Source organism: Coffea arabica, chromosome 4c (assembly GCF_036785885.1).
Source record: "Coffea arabica cultivar ET-39 chromosome 4c, Coffea Arabica ET-39 HiFi, whole genome shotgun sequence".
NCBI classification, from domain to species: Eukaryota; Viridiplantae; Streptophyta; class Magnoliopsida; order Gentianales; family Rubiaceae; genus Coffea; species Coffea arabica.
Genome location: NC_092316.1, coordinates 7,442,938 through 7,466,526, shown reverse-complemented (window position 1 = coordinate 7,466,526; position 23,589 = coordinate 7,442,938). Strand labels below are relative to the sequence as shown.

Below are 23,589 nucleotides of genomic sequence, written 5' to 3'. Positions count from 1 at the left end.
ATTGCGCCAAGTGTCATGTTATTATTTACACTTGTGTTAAACCAAACCAAATTAAATTATTAGAAAATTAAAGTGTAAATAATAACATGACACTTGACACAATACTATTGGTGGCATTGGATTGGCATAGAAAACATGTCACCGAGGATCCCAAGTGCAACTTAATAGGCCGCCATTGACGCATGCAGCTACTGAGCTACACCAGCCTTGCATTCCTACATGACTGTTTCTTGGCACACAGGATTCTCAGTGCCAATTTTTCGTGTGATAATTTAGTGTCACTTCTATATTTATGTCAAGTGTTCTGTTTATTTAATTTCTCACGTGCTGTTTATTTAAATTTCTTCTATCATCACGTGATAAGTGGGATTGGTACTGAATAGTGGCATAGAGGATCCCAACTGGTTTCTTGGTACAAGTAATTCATGGAACTGAGATTGCTTGTTTCTAAAGGCAAATTACTATTAAGATTACATATATCGTTTGTATATCTTCTGATTATTACCTGATGTATACAATTATATCGTCAGTTGATTTCAACTTCCAACCCAAAACAGGTTTAAATCATCATCAATCAGCATGAAAATCTGGCTAACACACACTCAACTTTATGTATTAGGCAAAATATCTCTGATCAGATGGTCCGAAATATATCGGTATGCCTCTTGTGTTAGATGCACTCCATCCCAATGAACAAATCGTTCCGGCTGAAGACAAGCTTTTACGCCATTTGATGCACAAATCATGTCGTTGCTGTAGTTATACTTGCCTCCTTTTCCACAACATGCTTTCAGCAATGATCTTTGATCAAAACCAAGAGAACCAGCATTATGGAGGATATACTGGAAGGCATTATAGTAGTCATAATAACGAATGACAACTCCTGGAAATTCTAGTCTCAGGGCTGCTAGATTTTTTTGAAGATAGTTGTTGTAGAACAAAACAAACTTGTTGAGTTTCTTTAAACAGCCCTTATCATCATAAGCTTTAGGATCAGCACTTGGAAATGATGCCAGAAAACTAGGCAAACATCCCATGGGAATGATTCCTGGAACTATTATAATCCTGGCCCCAAATTGAATTACTTCTCTTATGGCAAGAGATATGGCGTCAACAACATATGGCACATAATTCCTGCTCTCCTTTATGGACTTGCCTTGGGAGAAAGCTGTACTGAAATCATTCCCACCTATTTCCCCCATCATGAAAAGAGCTCTTTTTAGCCTTTCTTCGCATTGTGATCGGTTGTCTGACACTAACTTGAGATGTTTCTTGAACCATTTCAGCTGTTGGCTAAGAGGGACGTTTGTGGATGGCACAGAAATGTTTCTGTCATAGAAAAAACTATTATCTAGTGCTGTACTTCCACCTACGGCAAAGTTGACTCCACTAATAAATGAAGCATTCGTTTCCAGGTAAGGACGAAGCAGTGGGAGATGAAGCGCTTTGGCAATGAAATCAATCACAAGAAGGCCGTTAGAAAATCTTCCTGTGGGCTTGTGGAAGTATGTCATACCATAAGGCAAGCTGGAAACGTCGAAAACTGAAGTTACACCACTCTGGCGGATGCGGTTGCCTGTATCTGCTAAGGAATCACCAAACTGGTAGATGATTTTAAAGGGACTTGCGTTTTCTTTGGCAGAAGAAACGGTACATAAGAGGGAAAACACAATGAGAAATGAAAAATTAACTGAGCAGAACATGGTTGAATGCAACATTTCTATGTAAAAATTTTATGTATTTACTGATCCATCATCATCATCACATATTATATTTACATATTGGTGCGTGTAATTGGAAGTAAAAGTTCCGCTACTAGCTTATTTTCGAGTACAAGTTGAAGTAGAATTGCCAGCCACTGAATGCTTTGGGAGTACGTACTTGCCAATGCAGTGTAGAGCCCGTTTTTCAATCTAGAACTGTTGTCTTAAATTTTAGCCTTGTCTTATGAACTACGGCATTTTTTTTAAAACATTTTAGGAAGGAAGGAGTTGGATTTAAGAAACAGAGTGTGGGAAAAGGGGAACTAGAACTAAGATTTCTATATTTATGTATAGTTATAAGAGAAATGTTAAGATATTCCTTCCACAAAAGTTTAGTTTTGTAGTAAGAGCTGTCAAGTAAATTACTTCTTTTAGTTAAGGAAGCCTTGGTCTAAAAGCTAAAGTTGCGACGTCAGAAATTAGAGGTTTTGGATTTTAATTTCCCGTCCCTTTTCACCACTTAATTCTACCATTCTCCTTCTAGAAAATTTTTTTTTTTAAAAAGCAAGTTACCTCTTTTATAATACCTTTAACCAAAAAAAGAAAAAAAAATATCTTTTTTTTTTTTTTGTTACTTTTATCTCTTCTCATCTAATATACATTGGAATTTTTTCCTTTCATCATGTCACTGCTATGGTTAGTCGTGCAAGAATCAAATGAAGATGCACAAAAGAGTAGCTATTCGGTGGGCAAATACAAGCCTTAAAGCAAGCAAGAACACAATACTTGTGTAATTTAGTAACTCCAAGATCGACAGCGTCCATGGTTGGCTTCAAAGGTGATCTAAAGACAATGTGAAAAACTACAACTACTGCCTTTCTGATCTGACTTCACCTGTACATGAGGAACTGAATAAACAAAACAATGGCAGACCAACACATGTTTAACATTCATCTCGTTGTGCAAGTAAACATCCATAAATTAACCATGCAAGACATAGTAATACTTGACTTGACAAGGTCCTGTTAGAACAAAAGTTGAAAGAGCCTGATTTAGGGACTGTCTGCAATTGGTGACCTTGTGGAGATAAATTTTGGTATTGATAAAGTAACAATTGACGTGTTAGCTGGTGGGTAATAATAATAATGTCTATTCGTTTGTTACAAATTTCCAGCAAAGTATCTGATTGTCAAAATAATACATGTTTTTTTGTTCTAAAATTAGGGACAAATTCGAAAACCTCCCGGAGGTTTTTGATAATTTTATTGAACCCTCTTGAGATTTCAAAAATTACACCTACATTCTCTGATTTGACACTTTTAGTAACCAAACCTTAAAATAACATTTGATTTGGTCAAAAAATTATATGAATATCCTACGATGCCCTCATATATACTTTTCCAAATGATTGTAAAATAAGTTATCAAATTTTTAAGGCTTAGTTATCAAATTCTTGAAAAATCTATATTTTTTGTTCAGTAAGCTACTACAACAAAAAATTTTTTTACTATGATAAGCTACTTTTGATGGTGCTTTATTGGATATATAGATTCTTCCTAAGATGAGAAGAAAGCATCACATAATTTTTCAAAGTTTGTGAATTTTTAGAGTATTGGAACTACAATAGGTCGGTAGTGGTTTTAGGCTATTTCTTTTTGAGTTATTGTTGATTTTGATACAAAAGAAAATAAATCCACAAAATCATTTTAATAGGTTATTAATTGAGTATGAAATAAAGTTGGCATTTTGTATACATTATATGAGCAATTAAATAATTATCAAGGTACATAACTATTAAAATAAATGCTTTAAAACTATAGTATTGGAACATCGAATTTTAATTAGTAGGAAAGAAAATAAAAATTTAAAGAAAGTTTTTTCAAGAATTCCTAAAATCACTTTACATTGATACTTACCTTCACTAGTTTTTATAAGTACAGTGGCTAATTACAACAATTCGATGCCCACATGCATAAGACGCAACAATTTGTGTAGTAGCAACTGTATACTTAGATTATAAAACTAGAATTCTCTGTTTCTGCCACTACTTTAAATTTTATTTATTATTGATATATTGTCATCAAATTATAATTTATTTAACAAAGATATGCTATTTAGGCTATGATCATGTTATGTCAATATAAAGTGTTTTAATGAAATTTAATAAAAATATATTTGTCGTATATTTCATTCAATTCACATACCATTTCATCTAAAATGCCCTGGTTGTAACTACTTAAAACCTAAGGGAGCATAATGATTGAAAGTAGGAACATTAGGGACTAAAAATACAAATTTAGAATTTTTGACTGGCACCAATTTGATGTTGATAGTTAGTTATGGTGATTTTCCATTAGTTCTCCTAAATCTCCTAAAATAAAAAAAAAATTAAGGGACTAGATTTGTTATAGTGAAAATATTTGGGACCAATTTGACACACAGGACAAATATGGAACCAAAACTACATTTTTCCGATCAACTTAAACTGGTAGGACAAAATCTTACTACTAGCTATATGACGTATTTACCAAATCAGACCATATCTGTTTTTTGTTTTGTTTTGTTTTAGTCTGTAAAAGCCTAACAGGAAAGCCTTCAGAGCTAAGAAGTCAATAAAGCTTCTTTTCTTCTAACTTAAAACTACGCAAATTAGTCTCATCTCATCTGCTTCTAAAATTTCCAATGCCATGCTAAAACTTCCGGCCCAAACCAGACTTAATTCAGCATCATCAGAATCTACAACAGACTCAATAATGCTAGACAAAACTTCTCTGAGCAATTGGTCAGAAATATATCAGTATATATGCCTTGTGTTAGATGCACTCCATTCCAATGAATAATGCTTTGTGGTCTAAGGCAAGCTTTTACTCCATGTGATGCACAGATCATGTTGTCATTGTAGTTATACTTCCCTCCTCTTCTACAACATGCCTTGAGCAATGATTAAAGCTTGCCTTAGACCACAAATGTTTGATTAAAACCAAGAGAACCAGTCTATTATGGAGGATGCATTGGAAGGATTTATAGGGGTCATAATAGCGAATGACAACTCCTGGGAATTCTAGTCTTGGGGATGCTAGAGTTTTTTGGAAGATAATTGTTGTAGAACATAACAAACTTGTTTAATTAAGTCTTTTAAACAGCCCTTTATCATCATAAACTTTGGGATCAACACTCGGAAATGATGTCAGAAATTTAAGCAAACATCCAGTGGGAATGTTTGCTGGAAGTATTATAAGCCTGGCCCCAAATTGAATTACTTGTAGCAATAGATGTGGCTTCAACAACATATGGCACACAAATCCTCCTCTCCTTTATGGATTTGCCCTGGGAGAATGCATAGTTGAAGTCATCCCCACCTATTTCCCCCATCATGAAAAGAGCTCTTCTTAGCCATTTTTCCCGTTGTAATTGATCATTCAAAACTGACTTGAGATGTTTCTTGAACCATTTGTGCTGATGGCTAAGAGGAATAAGTGTTCGTAGATGGTACAGAAATGTTTCCTCCGTAGAAAAAACTGTTATCTAGTGCTGTACTTCCACCTACTGCAAAGTTGACTCCAATGCGAAATGATGCATTTCTTTCCAGGTAAGGATGAAGCAGGGGGAGATGAAGAGCTATAAATCAATCACAAGAGGGCCATTGGAGAAGCTATCTCTGGGCATATGGAAATATCAACGTAATTCAGTTCTTTAATTACTGTAGGATTCTTCCATTCAAAATAACACTTGCCAAACTCAAAACAAAATTATGTGTTTCATAACACTATAAATTCTGTACTTCGAGCATATTCCTTCAGTCAACCTATGTTTCATGGTGCAATTAGTAGTGTGATCATTCACAGACAAGTCACTAGAGTCTTCTTAACAGTGCAAGAGGATCGACCTGTCTTGTAGTGGTGAGTCTATTCATTTTCTAGCACAAATTAATCAGAGCATGACAAGGCTTTTCAGGATAAAGGGCAAAGGGTAGTGGTGAGTGACAAACTTCACCTTCAAAGTTTTTAAAGGTAGTGCCTTTTCGTTCGAGTTGCTTGCGCGTAGATCTAGCCTATTCATTTGTCCACTTTCCCCTGAAAAAAAAAACAAAATGCCAATGAGAAAAATTGTCGTGCGTCCACCTTCTCTGACATGGAACGACATCCAAAAGACTGAATTCTCAACTGTTAGAATATTTTTCTTTTTAAAACCAAGCTTGTTGTATAATTTATTTCTTAAAGTTATTATTAGATTAAAATAGTTACTAAAGTGATTGCATTGTGAAGAAGTTTTGTTGCCTTCCTTCTTAAAGTTTTAGTGGGGTTTGAAGTTTGTTTCTTTCTATGGTAGATTAGGAAATCTCCCTTTGTGAGGAATACAACTATTAGAGATTTAAACGGCTCGCGATCAGAGGCTCGATTCAAGTTCGATCAAAATCAAACTCGAATCAAGTTTGAGCAACTCATTGGCAAATTCGAGTTGACCAGAAATTTTAGAAAAGTAGATTCGATTACTCGACAAACTTATTCTAGTAATTAGATTTGTTTAATTAAAAATAATATATATATGAAATTACACTTGTAAATATCGAAGTTGTGAAATTTACCACTAAAAAATCAAAGATTGATCTCAAGTTAGCTTGCAAGAATCTTCAAGCTCATACACTACTTGCTCAAGTCGAATTTGAATTTAAGATTCTTTATTCAATTGAGCTCCAGCTCTAGTTCAAATAACATTATTATTAATGATCGAGTTTGAGTTCGAGAACGAGTAAGATATTATTCGAGCTTGACATAGACTCAAATGCACCTCTAGTTTGAGGCTACTCTTTGCCCGTGTATATGTATTGCTACTACACGTATTACTACTACTTTATCGTTGAGTTGTGAGAATAGCGGAAAAGTCTCTGAAGTCTTAACTGCTACTTTATTGTCGAGTTGTGAGAACAGGGGGGAGTCGCTAACATTTATTTGCAATTTCTGTTACCGACGGGTTTTTGGTTAATAAAGCTACACGTATTAAAAATTGTTGCGATACATGACTTTTTTGCGCCAACATCAACCATTTGTTAGTTGGGTCGGGTTAGGGCGCCGGTTCGGATCGCAGGGGATTAATCGGGTCCCGTAAAAATTGACTCGGATATTTTCGTGTCAAAAAAAAAATTTAAACCATTTGTTAAACGAAAAAAAAAAACCATTCACGAAAAAAAAAAAGATGTTACATATATATATATATATATATATATGGGTCAGGCGATACATATTTCAGGTGTTATACTTTCAAAAATATAAAATTAATTAAAAATAAATAAATAAATATAAGAAATGATAGATAAAATTAAATAGAAAAATTATATAAAAGTAATGAAAGATAATAATTGTTAGTATATATATATATATGATTATTAGATGAATACTTCTTTTTTATTGTGTTAGAAAAATCGTATATGTATTATGATATTGATCATCGATAAGATAAGAGCAACACTTGTTTGATTGAGACTTTACACGAGCACTAGAAAAAGCCAAATTAATAAATTGGGAGGACAAATTATTGTAGTCTGTGAAAGGAAGACTTCAGAGCTAAGAAGTCAATTGAGATGAGATTATTTCCCTCTAACTTAAAACGACTCAGATTAGCATGTAGTGGTATTATCTCGTCTGTTTTACATGGAAGTCCCAGAAGAATGGCATCCGTCGGAGTATCTGATCGCGGCAGTGGTCTACTTGGAAGAGGAGAAGGTGGTGGCGCCACTAGTTCCACCGCTGCTAGGCAGCGTTACTATCACTGCTACAACTGCGACCGGACGGTGAAAATTGTTGCTACTAATCAACTAATCTGTCCTAATTGCAACGGCGTCGCTCTGGAAGAATTGGGAACTATTCCTCCTCCACCTCCATTACCTCTCAGGTCCACCAGCTATTTTAATCCCTTCTTCCCTCCCTTCCACACCGCCGGCTTTGAATCCGACTCCGACGGGGAATCAGAGCTCTCCTGCCCTCTACCTCCCCCGCCGCCGCCATTCTTCGCCACCAGCACTGACCACAGTTTCAGTTTCCCCGACCTTCTCCCTCCTCCTCCGCCTCCGCCTCCGCTTCCGCCGCGATCACTGTCAAATCGGTCCACCGTCTCTATAATCTCTGGCCTCGAAATTGATTTTTCCGAGCCTCTTTCGCCAGACAGAGCTCACAATTTCCCAACCCCACCGCCACCGCCACCGCCGTTGCCTCCTATTATCTCCGACAGGAGAGTTCATCGACTTCCTCCTCCTCCTCCTCCACCGCCGCCGCCGCCGCCACTACCTCGACCACGACAATCAGCAGCTCACCATATTTCCCACCGCCTGCCACCGCCACCTCCTGCGCCGGAACCACCCGTGTACAATCCCACCACCGTCGCTATGATATCCGGTCTCGAAATTGATTTCTCCGACCCTCTTCTTGCTGAGGGAGATCAATATTTCTCAACCCCGCCACCGCCACCCCTTCTGTCTACCATCAACCCGAGCTCCGCCTCCACTAGGGAAATCCACCTATCATATCCTCTCCCACCACCGCCGCCGCCGCCGCAGGTGCAATCCATGAACAGATGGGATTATTTTTTCCCTGCGATGCCGGAGCCGCTCGTCCAGGCCGCTCGCATGCCTGCAATTAGCGTGATGGAAGTGGAGGACGAGGATAGAACGGTGTCACTGGATACAAAGAAGATAACTGAAGAAATGTTGTTGGGCTGGGAGTGTCGCTCTCAATGCGCGGTTTGTATAGACAACTTTGAGGTGAATCAAGTAGTAACGCAAATGCCTTGTAAGCACATGTATCATTCTGATTGCATATTTGCCTTGGTTGGCATCTCACAACACTTGTCCAGTTTGTAGGTATCGGTTAAACTAAGTAAATAGTTGAGTTTTTATACAAGAAAATTTTCTATCGAGCCCTTCCAACAATCATGGATCTTTTGTACAATATCAGTTTTAGAGTTGGTTTTGTAAGTTCCTGAAAAATATCATGTATAATAATGCAGAAGAAATTTCTTGGTGATGGCTGATTAGTTTTATCTGTGCACTAGGAAATATTGATGACTATCGGGATCTGATCTATCTTGGCTAAGCAAGTTTGTATATCTGCTCAAATCTTCACTTGAACGTGGAGATTAAGGGTTTCTTTTTGGAGGGTGATCCAAGCTTCATTTTTCTTTTCTGCTAAATTTTCTCTGAATTCAGAGCGATGTCAGAAGGCACAACTTGCCTTGTCGGACAATGTTGGTGATTGAAGTCCGTTTTTTGCCTGATCAAGTCTTGGTCAAGACTTCGATGTTTTTTGGAGCTGTAATGCTGGTGTTACCTGTCACGGTATGTCCTGCTGATCCTAGCTTAAAGCTTTTCCTTTTCTTCGGCACTTGGAACTTTTTAGGTCGATTAAATTTACAGGACAAAAAAGAACATACATCAGCAATTTTGGGAAAACAAAATCTCACACTTGGGGACAGAAAATCGTTTATATTCATCAACACACATGTTTGTAGGATGTGTAGCTGGAGATAAATTTCACTGGCATTGGCTATCATTATTAGCTGAGATGGTCTTTGATGGCAAACTAAGCTCCGTTGTTAAAATTATCTACCAGCAGATAATTACTGGCAAAGTGGCAGTGCACGGCGCTAGTAGTATGACAACCTTCATTTGAACTGCAAGAATAGGAGGGGAGACACAGGCCCACGCGGTTATTGCAAATAAACATGGGTTAGTTGACGGGGAAAGAAGTGAGTGAGATGGAGGGATCCAAGGACTGAAATGGTTTTCTTCCTTGAATTATTGCCATTAGAATTGAGAAGTTTGAAGAAGCAGCAAGCCGAGAAAAATTTTGCCTGTGACAACTTTTCAATTCTTTCTAACCCAATCAAGGTTGACTTGTTACCTTGCGCAGCCACCTCAACCTCAACGAACAGGTGATGAACTAATCATGCAATTCACAGAATGAAGCTTTTTCTTCAAAGTAGTCAATCAACTAATAACTGTTATTTTGTCTTGAAAGGCTGCTGGAACTTTGGTCCCTTTACAGTTTGTTTCACTTTGGCGGTGGTGCTTGGGTCATGCCGGTGAGCTTACCGAGTTGGGACGCGAGTCACTTGGGTCTTAGAAAGAGTTTTGTGTGGTGGTCTTTAGTCTTTAAGACTGGGTCTGCATTTGGCCTCTGATAATTAGTGACATTTGACAACCTGACTTTAACCTAGGTGATGGGAAGATCCATCATGTGGTTCAAAGTCGCAGTTGTGATCGTGGCCCGGACCGTTCTCACATGGATATTGTTGACCATGTCACTCGGACTCTTCCTGTAGCCGTGTCTGGATCTCTATTTTGCATTAGAATTGCCATGTGGGTGGGAGTACTTGGCAGCCGAGTCCAAGTAACATAGATAGATTGTTGATACCTGATGGTATGATATATTTCAACAGTAGTGTATATTGGGAAAATCCTGATGGCTGTATCCGGCTAAAAAGATGATATGATGGAGGTTTCTACTGGATAATCTCTTCTTCTCACCCGTTTGCTCTAGTTCTGTTCTACATGGAAAAACAAAATCCAGCCCTCTTGTTTTGCGTACGTACAGTCGTAGATTGCCACTGCTATTTACCTGATCAACAGTTAAAAAAAAAAAAAAATTAACTCAAACGGCTGTATATAAATGCAAAACAAAACATCCAGGAATTTGAAGAACGAATTTTCGGAGATACAACTGACTCTACCGGAATATTAACCAAGTCGTTTCATTAAGACTTCAGGAGAGAGTTAAAAGGTGTCAAAGAACTACTCCTATTGCGATTTGTTTACAATTCTAAATTTCAAATTTCCATGTAAAAGCAACACAAATGAGACTATTTTTGAAAGGTACAAATGGGGCTATTCTAAGTCTAACTCGAAAGTGTGAACAATTTTGGTGAAGGGCTTTTTGGGTAGGCACAACTTACAAGCACCATAAAATTCCTAATGTGATACACACGTCTCATCTAAACCTTCTAGTACATTCCATTTAGCTCCCCATAGTTAGGGACCTCCTGCAACATGGTGCTGGATTTGAGAGACACAAATTTTTGTGCATCTAAACATTTCAAAGACAATTCCTAAAATCGAAAAAAATATTATCCCCTTTTATTTTTTTTTCGGCTAAAAATAAAGGTTGGTTTAATTAACCTACGACACTAAGTCAACTGCAAATTATGGTTCATATTATCTTTTTAGGGAAAATCGTTCAAAACATCTCTCACATTTTGTAAAATAACTTTTTTCGTTCCTCACTTTTAAAAGTTTAATTTTACGTCCCTTACAAATTTACATTGGTCAAATTTGGTCTCTACCTAGGTTACCGACTAATTTTTTGTCGGAATTTATCACGTGCCTTGCATGTGATCATTTTTTAGAGGCAAAGTTGTCAAATCAAATTTTACATAATCTGATCTATAGTCCCTTACATTTCACAAAATGAATTTTTTCGTCTCTTATATTTCACAAAATGGATTTTTTCATCCCTTATTGACCATGTGTACGAATAATTTTATTTTTTAAAAAATCCATATATATATTTATTTGATTTTGCCTAAACAGACTAATTGTAGTTGTACACATAATATTCAATAGATATGTACATGGGTTTAAATCTAACAATTTTGTTTTAAATCCATATATATTTATTTGATTTCACCATGTGAATCTATTCAATATTTATGTCATTTTCTCTTTTGGTAATAATTTATTTATTGAGTTATGTAAAAAAAACTATCTAATTAATCAGTTCTAACTCAAAACCTATAGTCATGTTAATAAATTGCAATTTAAATCTGAAATTTCTACTCGCCACCTTTGAGACCAACTATTGAATTTCTTGCCTTGTAATTGTTTTAAAATTTGAAAGTGTCAATTACTTATTTTTTTTGTCATACTTTTCCTTTGTTTATTGTCTTCTTTGTTTTCAATTTTTCAGTAAAAAGGAAATGAATATGAGTGAAAAATTAATAAATTTTTTAAAACCCCTGTATATACCTATTTTAATTTCACATGAACTGTACGTTTAGGCGAACGTACAGTTCATGTGAAATTAAATAGATATATACATGAATTTTTAAAAAAATTTATTCATACATAAGATCGATAAGGGATGAAAAAATTATTTTGTAAAATGTGAGGATGAAAAAATTCATTTTTTGAAATGCGAAGGACGAGATGTGAAGGACAAAAAAATTCATTTTGTGAAATGTAAGGGATGAAAAAATTCATTTGTGAAATGCGAGGGACTATGAATCAGATTATGTAAATTTTAATTTGAAAATTTTGCCCTTGAAAAATTATCACGTATAAGGCACATGGTGGATTCCGATCAAAAATTAGTGGGATACTTAGGTGGGAACCAAATTTGACCAATGTGAATTTGTAAAAGACGTAAAAATACACTTTTAAGAATGAGGGATGAAAAAAATTATTTTGCAAAATGTGAGGGATGTTTTGAACATTTTCCAAACATTTCACTTGATGAATGAATCATAAATAACATAGAAGTTCGTTTCAAGTTTCACGTAATTTGAGATAAATCTCAACTTAAAAATAATTTTAGTAGTATAATTACACGCAAAACAGGATTGTCCTCTTCAAACGCAGATGAAAATGAATGTCAATCATTGAGTTTTGTACCTCAAATGTGTAGCCAAGAAGGCATTTTGCTTGAATTCCTTTTGAAGTAGAATGTCTTACAAAAAAAACTTCCTCATTATTTGAAATGTAGGAAAAGAAAATTGAAAGAGAAAAAAAAAATATTTGTTTCAATTGTCTCAATCTAAGGAAAGTAGGTGCATAAATAAAAGATGGCAAAAGAGGGTAGGTATGGAATATACCCATTCACCAATTATAGAACCTAAAGGACATCACTTCAGCACTCAACCAATCCTTTTCCCCCGACTGTACGTCCTTTCAAATAAATCCTTAAATTATTAGATATTTCTGTTTTCCCTTATTTTTCTCCCAACTTTTTCTACAAATATATATAAATAGACTAAAGTGGTAAATAGCACTCGAATACTGAAAATAGAATTTTTTTTTTCTTTGACACAGAATCTCTCTCACTCTTTTTCTTTCCTCGGAAAAGAAAATGTCGTCGGCGGGAATATTTGGAGGCGGTGACCGCGGAGGAGCCGGCGGCGGCACGGCACCGCAAAATTACTTCTGCTATCAATGCCAACGGACGGTAACTATCTCTCCTTCACCTTCTCCGACCTCGGAACTAGTTTGCCCTAATTGTCATGGCGGATTTCTAGAAGAATCCGAATCCGCCGACGAGCCACCATCGCCTCCCGCCGTTGGTCCTGACCTATTTTTCCCTCCTATCTTCGGAGGCGGCGGTGGTGGAGGTGGGGGCGGAGGTGGGTTTCCGGTTATTTTCTCCAGCTCTTCCGGCGGTGGTGGAGAGATTGACCTATCCGCCCTCTTCGGCGGGGCCGCGGGCTACCCTGCCCAATCTCCAAATGAGTTTAATCCTTTTGCCTTTCTCAATAATTATCTCAATAATCTCCGCGCTGGCGGGGCGAATATCCAGGTTGTGTTTGACAACCCTGGAGGTGGTGTCGGGATTGGCTTCGGCGGCGGCGGAGGACTTCCCGGGAATTTTGGGGATTATTTTGTTGGACCGGGTCTGGAGCAGTTGATTCAACAATTAGCGGAGAATGATCCGAATAGATATGGGACCCCGCCTGCGTCCAAGTCTGCTGTGGAAGGATTGCCTACCGTAAAAATGACAGAGGAGTTGTTGGCAACGGATTCTTCACAATGTGCAGTTTGTAAGGACAGCTTTTTGCTTGATGAGGAGGCAAAGCAGATGCCTTGTAAGCATATATACCATTCCGATTGTATATTACCGTGGTTGGAGTTGCATAACTCTTGCCCGGTTTGTCGGTATGAGTTGCCTACAGATGACCCTGATTATGAAAGCCGAAGAAATGGGCAGCAAGGTGGAAATAATAGTACTAGCAATGTTAGAAGTTTTGGTATTAATATTCGTACTGATGATAATTTAGGTACAGGGTCTGGTGGTTTAAGTGGTGGTGCAGTGAACCAGGAAAATCCACAGACACCGAGGACGGTAGAGAGGAGGTTTAGGATATCATTGCCATGGCTGTTCAGAGGGTTTGGATCCCCTGCAGAGACCAGCGGAAGTGGAGGAGCTGCAAATAGCGATGGAGGAAATAATGGTTCTCGTCAGAACAATAACAATAGTGGAGGGTCAAATACGGATTCTGGAGGACAAGCTAGAATGGAGGATCTTGATTGAAGTATGTGGGTGCTGTACTTTTTGAGCTCTTTATGTTTTGGTGATTGTCTTTTTACATAATTTCTTGTAATTTTGTATCCTTGTTTGTTAATATTTGAGTACATTCTGTGCTTGAATTACAGTATGAAGAACCAGCACTTGATATTTTTCAGGTCTCGAGTTGTCTTTTTAAAGGGTATTACTATACAGGATTTAGGTTATTATTCTTGATGTCTGCAGACAAAGATAGTATGATACATGGATGCTTGTTTAAAAAATTGACATGTATGGTTCAAGTGTACTTTCTGATCTTAAATGTGTTCTAGTTGAATGTATTGGCTGCTGCAGCTACAGTCCTGGATTATTTCTTTTGCTGGTTTCACAGAGTGTTCCACAAATTTGTCTCTACTACTTTCTAATGGTTGTATTCGTGCTAATTCCAGGTCTAAGGTTGAAGTCAAATACAATTCATTCTTATGAAAAACATCTCAGAATTATAAACACATGCTTATTCTTCTGGTACATATGAGGAGCGTGTCCAAGCTTTTTTTTTTTTTTTTTTTTTTTGTATTATTTTGTGGTGAATGATGCCAGTCGAAGTCACTTCAATTCTATTCACATAAGCTTAAGCCATACCTTTTGTAATTGCATTTGGAAGGCCTCATAACCATAATCTGTCTACTAGCCATAGTTCTTTAATATGTGTTCTTTTGATAAAGAATCTATGGGCAAGCATTTTAGGTTCTCAGGATTCTCTTTTAGCACAATTTTCATTGAGATTGAAGTTCTCGGGGATTCTTAGCCTGTAAAGGTTTGGTGTTTCAAAATATTATTTACAGAGCCATTTCAATTTCTCTAATTATCCATCATGTTAACTATAAATTATCTGATTTCTCGTAAAGTATTACGGAATCTTACTTTGAAGAGAACAGATGTGTATTTACTTCATAAACTTCTGGCTTTTCTAGGTCTCAGTTGTCATTTAATTCTTTGAACTTAACAGAAAAATACCCATTATTGGTTCTTTTGATGCATGTTTTGTTTTAGGTGTGTAGAGATGCGCTTATGAAGTTTAAAGTAGGAATATTATGTTGCTTTCATACCATGTACACAGTGACTAACATTTTCAGCTGGAAATGTTAAATATGTGTGGTTACACGATTATTGTGCAGGTATATGGAATGTTGGTGTGTCTGTGTTGGAATGATTTATTAGTGACAATACATCCATATATGCTTTTTCTTTTGGCTCTCCTTGTTTTCTTTAGTTCTAGGAGCATGTCTTCTACAAATTTGAAGGATGATATAAAAGCTAATTTGTGGTTTAAATTTCTTCCTCCAAGATTAATGTCCTGATGATTCCAAGAAGTTACCTGATGAAAAGATGTTGTTGTTTTCCTAGGTTTATTTGACTATGCATTTCATAAATGCTAAGTATCTATATGGGGCTTACCAATGTACACTACTTGTTGTGGTTATGCATTTATGTTAGACCATTGATACAGTTCCCATGGTAATAAGGTGATCTAATTCTTGTCATCATGTTTTCATTCTTTGCATGCCCTTTACATTTAAGGCAAGTATTAGAATGTGTCTTTGATATTAGCTTTCTAAACCAATTATCAGTTTGGTGATTACTTGTGCCTTTCTGGTGCATGCTTTTCTTAGTTTCAGTGCATCTAGTGGTGAGAACTAATGGATGCTGCATTCTAGGTTGTCTCCTTGTTATTGTTTTGCAAGCATTAATTGTTGCTGAGGTGCCCATATTACATTTAAGGCAAGTATTAGAATGTGTCTTTGATATTAGCTTTCTAAACCAATTATCAGTTTGGTGATTACTTGTGCCTTTCTGGTGCATGCTTTTCTTAGTTTCAGTGCATCTAGTGGTGAGAACTAATGGATGCTGCATTCTAGGTTGTCTCCTTGTTATTGTTTTGCAAGCATTAATTGTTGCTGAGGTGCCCATATTGGACATGAGTGTTCACTTCCAGTGCTAGATGATAGAATTTACTATTGTAAACTAACTGTATGATAAGTTGGAGCTATCTGTACTTGGCATACATTATCCCAGCTTTTGCGTTTTATTGGGTAATTCCAAGTCGAAAATGATTTTTGTTAGGTGTTGTATTTGGTTTATGGTAGTGGAGGGGCCTGGAGGGACTAAGATTTGGTGACCTCAATGTTCTTGGCTGGTTGATGGAAATAAGTTGTTTCTGTAGTTTATGGAAAAAATCTTGTTATCGCAGATCTCGCTGAAGTATTTTATTCTATGCAAAGCAAAAAGGGGAAAAAGAAAAAAGATATAGTCTATGAAGTTTTATCGATTAACTATTGCAACACAATGACCGTCACTCATTCAGAAGTCATGGTTTAAGACTTCAAGCTCTTTTACATGAATCCATTTTGGATTTCGAACTTGCGTGTTGCATTGGTTGTTTTGGTCACATTACAAGCTGATTCTTCTGCAACATGCTCTTGTCATGACTATATTAATTATGACCTTTTGCTTATAGACTTTTATTTCATGGCTTCCTTTGGCAGGAGCATCATCAGGGTGCTGCATGTACCGAGTTGAAAATAGATGGACTTTGTTATACAAGGGATTAGTCATAGATGCAACTTAGTGTATGATTGCATATTGTAATAATGTGGAAATCTGATGCCTTATTGTTCTCTCTTCCCAAAGCACATGTTGGAATTTTTGCACATCACCTTTTTGAAATTTTTTTGGGGGTACTTTTACGTTGTATGTGTCAATTTATGGACAAAACCTGCGTTTAGACCGTAGATAGTAGCGGCTTCCATTTGATGCTTGCGTATAGGTATGATATGAATGTTGTTTAATGCAATGATTCTCTCGTTTCCTTCTCAAAATAATGATCGCAGGATATCTTAGGTTTAGAGCCAGCCTCTTTTATATCTTTTTCCAACGAGTCCTCCAGTACACCACTAACAAAGGGAAAGAAAATGGCAAAATGCATTGGTGGGTTGTTGGCAAACCATCATGCCACTTGTCATGCATTATTAACCAGCATCCGGAATAGAGATAAAGGCTTGCATTATCTCAACCAGCGTCGGGGACTCTCGGACAAAACACCCGCTTTAAAGCTTCATAGAAGATGGGAAAACGGCCTCTGCTAATGTCAGTAAGTGCATTATCAAAAAACCACCGCTTTAACGCTTAATACAAAGGTACGAAGGCAGTCTCTGCTGATTGGAATTGGCAAAATATCAGTCAAAGGGCATCGCGAAAAACCTTAAATTTGTGGCTCTTCAAAACTTCAAAGAAGCGGCCAAGCACTTCGTAGCAAAGAATTTGAGAACTTCGGAAGCAGACCATTAGGATTGACTACATTAAATGAAGTGTTGTCCTACTAGATTCTGCAAAATGAGGAGGATCCCAGAAAAACGCAGCTCCGAATGTTACAAAAAGCAGGTATAAATTAGTATTATGCTATTTAGTTCCATCTAACGCCTTCTGTTGACTCAACACTGATCGAATATCTTTTTGTCCCGCGGAAAGAGGGGGCTGTAAATCGCCCTTTGGCTGGATGAGCAGCAACCAATATGTTTTCTACCACCTATTATTGGGCGGCTTGACTTTGTAAATTCTAACAATCCAGTTAGATGTTGTAAATGCCTCCTCCAAGTATTCAAGCTTTACGTCTTTGTTTCCGATTTCAACCCCCCTTGCTCTATCATATCTGCACCAAAAAAAAAGGGGCAATGCAATAAATTAGCAGCTCCTCGAGGACAGAAATCAGCATAAAATTATTTCAGATGCCAATCGAAGCACTTTTCAAGTACTTTGGTTGGGGGCAAGACCTTCCAACAACAATACGGCGCACCAAAGAAAAAACTGACTTACCCAGGTGGTTTGCCAAATTCAGTTGTCAGCTCACCAAAGCGATAATATGACAGTTTGTACCTGATGGCCCAATAAACAACCATTAACAGCCAATGAGAGAGAGAGAGGCCTTAACATCTACTTTGCTCCTCCAATCATAGTGTTATAGAAAAGAGATTCTTATACCCACTCAACAGTAATATCTTAGTTGTAAGCAAATACTTTGTCCATCCACAAAATTAGTATAAGATTTTTTTTTTTTTGGGGTATAAGAAGTTGCAGCCAAAATGATTTCATATATCAAAAAACAAAGTGAATATCCAATTTTTGGTTTCAATTCAACTTACTCTCCAAAATTTATAATCACTTATCTAGAAAAACTCCATGTATTAAATTCTTTCTCAAGTAAATTTTCTACTGATTGTTGCATATAAGACAAGTAAATGTCACAAACAAAAATAAAAGACGCTGTAAAGTCAATCTTTGCACATGGCAAAGCAGAAAAATCAAACAACTTACATAAGACAGTTCAACATCTTTGGAGCAGCTCCCTTATCAACACGATATTCTCCATTAACAAGGTAATCTGGCTCCTTTATTACAGGAAATACTCCTCCTCCAATTCTCACCATCCATAAAAATCTGAAATAACACCATTTATTTCAATTAATAATGGAATTATAGGGGGTAGAGGACAAATGAGAATTATATCAGTTAAAATACAAAAGACAATATCCATTAAACACAGAGAACATATCAGTTAAAACGATGGCCATGACAGTCAAGGTGCTGATTTCTTTTCTCTTTTTTCTCTTTGATTGATGAATACTCAAGTCTAGTTCTTGATAAGCAACATGCAAGATTTTTTGACAGAACCCTACCAATAAAGATACATATGGTACCACTAAATAGGAATAAATAGAATAGAACTGCTACAGATCATTATCTTTTCCTTCTTTTAGACAAGGAGGTGGAATGATCAGGACAAGAGAAGTAGATAATCAATTTGTATACAATACAACCTTACTATGTAATGACCCCAAGCATTTAGCCAACAATTACAATAGTTGAGAGATTCTACATCCTAACAACTTAGCTGTTAAGAGATTTTCCCTTTGGTGCCAGAATACATGTATCCGATTATACAAGTAACCAAATAACAGCTTTTATCCCTACCATTCACTTAAAAATCAAGCAAGAAAAAACCAAGGAGGAAACCTGAATACTTTGTTCATTTGACACTGATACAGCACAAGATGTTGGCAAAAAGCCTGAGTGGGGGAAAGCAATCTTTCACAAGATGTTGGAAACGGGATTACTGAAAAAAAGTGGGAGAGAGAGAGAGTGTGTGTGTGTGTGTCTTTCGCCTAATTGCAAACAACAGTGAATAGAACTTATCCTTACTTGTTAATATCATCAGAAGAGTACCCAGTCACACCTCCAAATACAACTAATACATAATCCACATCCAGTGATTGCATTATTTCATACGCTTCATCCTCATAAGATGACATTGCACGCCCCACAGTTGCGATATGTGTATTATTCCAGGTGTTATTGTCTACAATCACGGTCCTGTTTCCCATGGCAGTGATCTGATAGCCATAATCCCACCAAGACATCACCTTAGCATCTGGAGGGGTGTTCTGACGCAGCCAGAAGTATGCCTCCCGGTAATCATCAAAAATGATTCTGTTTCCATGGGCTCCCCTTGCAGCCAAGACAATCGAGGGCGAGGAATATGCCTCTGATGTAACCCAAGTACAATGGATAGCATATCTGCTCAACAAGTAAAATACACCAAGCAGCAATGCAATAGCACCATTTTTTTGGAAAGGAAGAGATTGATCAAATGACCCCTGCTTTCATGAAAGCCATGAGAATAATACTAGCAAAAAAGGAAGATATTCTGTAGGTCTTCACAAAAGCAGAAGATAAAATCAAATTCAAAGACTAAAAAGAAAACTAAATGTACTGATACCACCTTAATGTTTCAATAGCAATCCATCTATCCACATAACTTGGCATTTAACCATATAGAAGCAGCCAAAAATTTCACACGTCATGAGATTGTCTTTGGTATAATACAACTAGTTAAAAGGAAGGAATTCATGTACCAACACACCTAAAACTTCACCATACTAATGCTCCAGAAAACAAACCAAAGCAAGAAGCCTAAAATTATGGCAGATGAATATACTCTCTTGAGGTGCCAAAAACCGAAATCAACAAAATTGAGAAAAGCAGCTCTTAGAAAAGAAAAAGTAGAAAACAATAATAAATTAATGAAGACATTTTGCTTATGTTACTCGCTACTTCAAAGCTCCATCAATTATAATCCTTTTCCTTTGCTGTCAAATAAAGTTATCCACCATATCCAAACAACATAGGAACAAGGGTCTCACCTTAGACGAAGTTTTTGTGCCAGTCGTTCCTTTGGCAGAACCACTATGAGTGGTCTTGGGTTTTTCCCTGACCAGCTGAGTTAAATTCTTTATGGTGGCAGAGACTGCAATAGCACTGATAAGGCACACTGCTGGTGTAGCGACAAGAATCAAACGTACCATGACTCCAGCAAAATACATACTTGTGAGACCATACATCACTATGAAAATGGTGGCATCTGAAAGCCGTTTAAAGCAGAAGTATAGGCCTGCCGGGAAAAGGATGAGAAGTATGTGGAAATCAAACATAAAAGATGACCATGCTGTTGGCTGATGCTCAGATACAGATGCAATAATGGGAATATGATCCTTTGCATATGTTGGATCCAATAAGGAGTAAAATCGACCCGTCCAAGGGGAGATATAGCCAGATGCAGTTCCAAGTCCTAAAGCAATAGCACCCAAACCTACAGCAGAGGAAACGGTGATCCTCAAGAAAGCATGGAATAATTTTGGATCATTTAGCTGGTGCTTAACCCAATCCAAGAAGTAAAACACCTGCATAGAAGAGTTGAACTTAGCCAGGTTTTCCATGGTATGCAACTATAACTATAATAATGAAACTAGACAGTGAAAAATAACATTTAAAAACCAAATCTGAACGGAAATATGCATGTTTTATCGCTTTCATGTTTACCCAAATGTCTGAATTTACATAACTTTGTTTGATACCATACAGTTATCAATGGTGCAAAGGTACGAAAAAAATTTATCACATTGGCTATCATCCAGCTAAAATTTACACATAACATTTTGGAACTGGTCTTCTTTTGGTGGTTTGGGAGGGGATAACAGAACCAAAGAAGTGTGTTTTATGAGACAGTTGCTACAATATCATACAAACAAGTTATGGATATTGAGAAGCCATCTACTTATTGCTGCTAATTATTTACTTCCCTGACTGAACCATGAAATGTAAATGTACCTTTATGACCACAAAACTAAATTAAGGTGGTCAGTAACCAGCAAAAGTTGATCAGGTTCTACTTTACATTTTCCTGCTCTTCCTCTTGTTATGCATAATATTAGCTAAATCATGACTCCTTTACATAACCAAAGAAGAGAGAATCTCCATATCTACCTGCATTAAGAAAAACACTCCCATTGCAGCCATATGTTCTCCTGACTGCACATGTTGAAAACCCACAAAACGAATCTGCATTGCAAGCAACATCCCTAGTATATACATGCAATTATAAGCCACATACAATCTCATTGAATATCTCCCCGTGACCAACAGAACGAGTACATAGAGTGGAATCAAGTTAATTATGAACACATAACCACCCCATGCTGAAACCATATAGAAGTAGCCAAAAGCTGAGGCCAGTGCCCAAGCAAGCAACCCCGTCTTCACCGCCTTAACAAAGAGATAGAATGTAAGCAACAAAGCGAAGATAGCAACCCCCTCATTATCATATGATCCTGCAACCGACCTTGAAATGTAACCAGGGCAAATAGCAATTAATGCTGCCGCTACCAGCCCAGCACCAGAATCCCACAACTCCTTCCCAAAGAAGTAGGCGACCAAAGTAGTATTAGAGGCAAAGAATGGTGCAGTGAGCACACAGACCTCACGAATGTGCACAGCAAACCTGACATGTGATTGCAGACATCCTTAACTACATGATACAATAGAATCAAGAACATGCAGAAAAGCTTGCTGGCCTATTGTTTGAAGATTGTTGAACTATTTCATACTCCATAGTACATGCTTTCTTAAGACAGTGAGACTTCCAAACAGTTTACTTTCTCACACACTTTATGCTGTTTTTGGAGTTCAAAGAACAAAAGTTGGACATCAGAAACCACCAAAAAAGCCCAGAACCTGAGGAATCACACTCTGTTTAGTAAAAGAACAGCCCTAAATGGAATTCAGAGTATTGATAATTTCCACGTTCATGTCTTCTAGACATGCAGACGAACTGCATACAGCTAAAAGTCTAATTCATTTCCGTTCACCATCTCCTCCAACTACAACCTAATTTACCTAGGAATACTTTCACAATTTTAATCAAACATAAGTGTAGACAATAAAATTACTAGTAACTAACATCCAAAATCACCCTAAACAAGATTCATCTTTTTTTCATCACCCGAATTTACTAAAACACTCAAAATTAACTTGGAAAACGCACAAATTTACCATCTTTCAACCAAGAAACCCAAGCATTTTAACTCCAATCATCTACAACTGTCACAATAACAAAATTTCCACGCAATTTAAACTTAATTCCAACAATTCACTACTAGTACAGACTACACAAAAGAAAAAAAAAATCAAACAAAAGTAAAAGAGAAGAAATGTAAAAAACCTGAGGAATCTGAGGGTCCAATAGATAATGGCAGCAGTGACCATGAGACCAGGATAGAGGGTCCCACCGATGATCCTACCGAGCGGATACCAACTCTCCGAGTCAAACCAGTTCCAGAAATCGTAAAACCCATTCTGAGTCAAATACAGCGTCGTTCTGTAGTTGAAATACGGATCAAACTCGTGGATCATCGACTCATATCTCAGGACGCTGAAAAGTCGGGTAATAAACGCCAATACATACACCAACAATAAGATCGAAACCCTAATTAACAGCTCCTGCTGCTTCGTCTTCAGCTTCCAAGCCTTCATTGATAATAATGCTTGCAGCTTCGACATCGGATCTGACGCTTTCTCCATTTTCACCGTCGTCGCCACCATCCTTTTTTTAGAAAAAAAAATTTCTGAAAATTTGATCTGATGGATAATTCAATTCAGTCAGTGCTGTGGGGTTTTAAGTGAGCTGGAAGCAGAGAGGGGAGTGGCTTTTTTGGTAAATTTGGGTGATTTGGAGGGCAGTTTTATTCCATGGTTGTTTGCCTTTTTTGTTTTGTTTGTGAGTAAGTAAACCCCTACTGCTACTGTTCTCAGTCTTTTCTGCTACTGCTCCTCTGCTGACATTCGAGTTTGAGCTAAATCTCAGTAAAAGACAAATGCATTACAGGGTTGTACGTTATGGACAGGAAGTTGTACATTTGACTAGGAAGCTTGACGGGCTGGATAAAGGCAGCCCAAAAATGAGGTTTGGATCAAGTGGGAATTGGATTTTATGTTGCATTTTTGCTTTCGAAAAAGTAAAAAGGATCAACTGAAATTGGAATCCAGTCCAAAGAGGACAAAGGGCTTTTAGCTAATCTATCTGTTAGACATAATTGCTAGTTGTTGTCAATGCACCTTGAGATCGTTAATTTGACTCTAAAATTTAAGTCTAAAAATGAAGACGCAAATGAATCTAATCAAATAAAAAATTCAAGTCAAAAAATGAATCTAATCAGATCGAATATCCGGTGTTCAAA

The 23,589-nt window shown here is 37.1% G+C and overlaps 4 protein-coding genes across 7 annotated transcripts; 2 read left to right on the top strand and 2 right to left on the bottom strand.

The window, feature by feature from the left end:
* Window positions 1-608: 608 nt before the first annotated feature.
* On the bottom strand, window positions 609-1,718 carry LOC113738864 (acetylajmalan esterase-like). The gene has a single exon (XM_027266141.2). The coding sequence runs from the start codon at window positions 1,716-1,718 to the stop codon at window positions 609-611; it is 1,110 nt and encodes a 369-aa protein (XP_027121942.1).
* Window positions 1,719-7,176: 5,458 nt separating this feature from the next.
* LOC113738444 (uncharacterized) lies at window positions 7,177-10,220 on the top strand. Of its 3 annotated transcripts, none has more exons than XM_027265651.2 (4): window positions 7,177-8,457; window positions 8,748-9,030; window positions 9,204-9,626; window positions 9,713-10,220. In XM_027265651.2, exons 1-2 carry the CDS (start codon window positions 7,282-7,284, stop codon window positions 8,772-8,774), a joined length of 1,203 nt encoding a protein of 400 aa, XP_027121452.1. In that variant the 5' UTR covers window positions 7,177-7,281; the 3' UTR covers window positions 8,775-9,030; window positions 9,204-9,626; window positions 9,713-10,220. The 3 variants fall into 3 exon arrangements, with proteins under 3 accessions (XP_027121452.1, XP_027121449.1, XP_027121448.1); XM_027265648.2 differs by having other exon boundaries at window positions 7,177-8,485; window positions 9,308-9,626; XM_027265647.2 differs by having other exon boundaries at window positions 7,177-8,485.
* Window positions 10,221-12,723: 2,503 nt separating this feature from the next.
* Window positions 12,724-16,755, top strand: LOC113739751 (E3 ubiquitin-protein ligase RING1-like). 2 transcript variants are annotated; one of them, XR_011812967.1, is made up of 3 exons: window positions 12,724-13,991; window positions 15,682-15,745; window positions 16,510-16,755. XR_011812967.1 is itself a non-coding variant. In XM_027267068.2 (2 exons), the coding sequence occupies exon 1, from the start codon at window positions 12,815-12,817 to the stop codon at window positions 13,988-13,990; it is 1,176 nt and encodes a 391-aa protein (XP_027122869.2). In that variant the 5' UTR covers window positions 12,725-12,814; the 3' UTR covers window position 13,991; window positions 16,510-16,755. The 2 variants fall into 2 exon arrangements, 1 of the variants encoding a protein (XP_027122869.2); XM_027267068.2 differs by lacking the exon at window positions 15,682-15,745 and having other exon boundaries at window positions 12,725-13,991.
* Window positions 16,756-17,283: 528 nt separating this feature from the next.
* On the bottom strand, window positions 17,284-23,131 carry LOC113739750 (dolichyl-diphosphooligosaccharide--protein glycosyltransferase subunit STT3B). Its single transcript, XM_027267067.2, has 7 exons — window positions 22,575-23,131; window positions 21,341-21,854; window positions 20,221-20,757; window positions 19,220-19,674; window positions 18,335-18,457; window positions 17,837-17,896; window positions 17,284-17,672 (listed from the first exon to the last, which is right to left on the bottom strand). The coding sequence occupies exons 1-7, from the start codon at window positions 22,952-22,954 to the stop codon at window positions 17,543-17,545; spliced, it is 2,199 nt and encodes a 732-aa protein (XP_027122868.1). The 5' UTR covers window positions 22,955-23,131; the 3' UTR covers window positions 17,284-17,542.
* Between the last annotated feature and the right edge of the window lie 458 nt (window positions 23,132-23,589).

Coding starts and splice junctions, on each gene's coding strand:
- LOC113738864 (XM_027266141.2), bottom strand. CDS start 1,718: ATGTTGCATTCAACCATGTTCTGCTCAGTTAATTTTTCATTTCTCATT.
- LOC113738444 (XM_027265648.2), top strand. CDS start 7,282: ATGAGATTATTTCCCTCTAACTTAAAACGACTCAGATTAGCATGTAGT.
- LOC113739751 (XM_027267068.2), top strand. CDS start 12,815: ATGTCGTCGGCGGGAATATTTGGAGGCGGTGACCGCGGAGGAGCCGGC.
- LOC113739750 (XM_027267067.2), bottom strand. CDS start 22,954: ATGGTGGCGACGACGGTGAAAATGGAGAAAGCGTCAGATCCGATGTCG. Junction 19,675..20,220: donor GCACAAAAACTTCGTCTAAG/GTGAGACCCTTG, acceptor TCATGAAAGCAG/GGGTCATTTGATCAATCTCT. Junction 17,673..17,836: donor GAATTTGGCAAACCACCTGG/GTAAGTCAGTTT, acceptor TTTTTGGTGCAG/ATATGATAGAGCAAGGGGGG.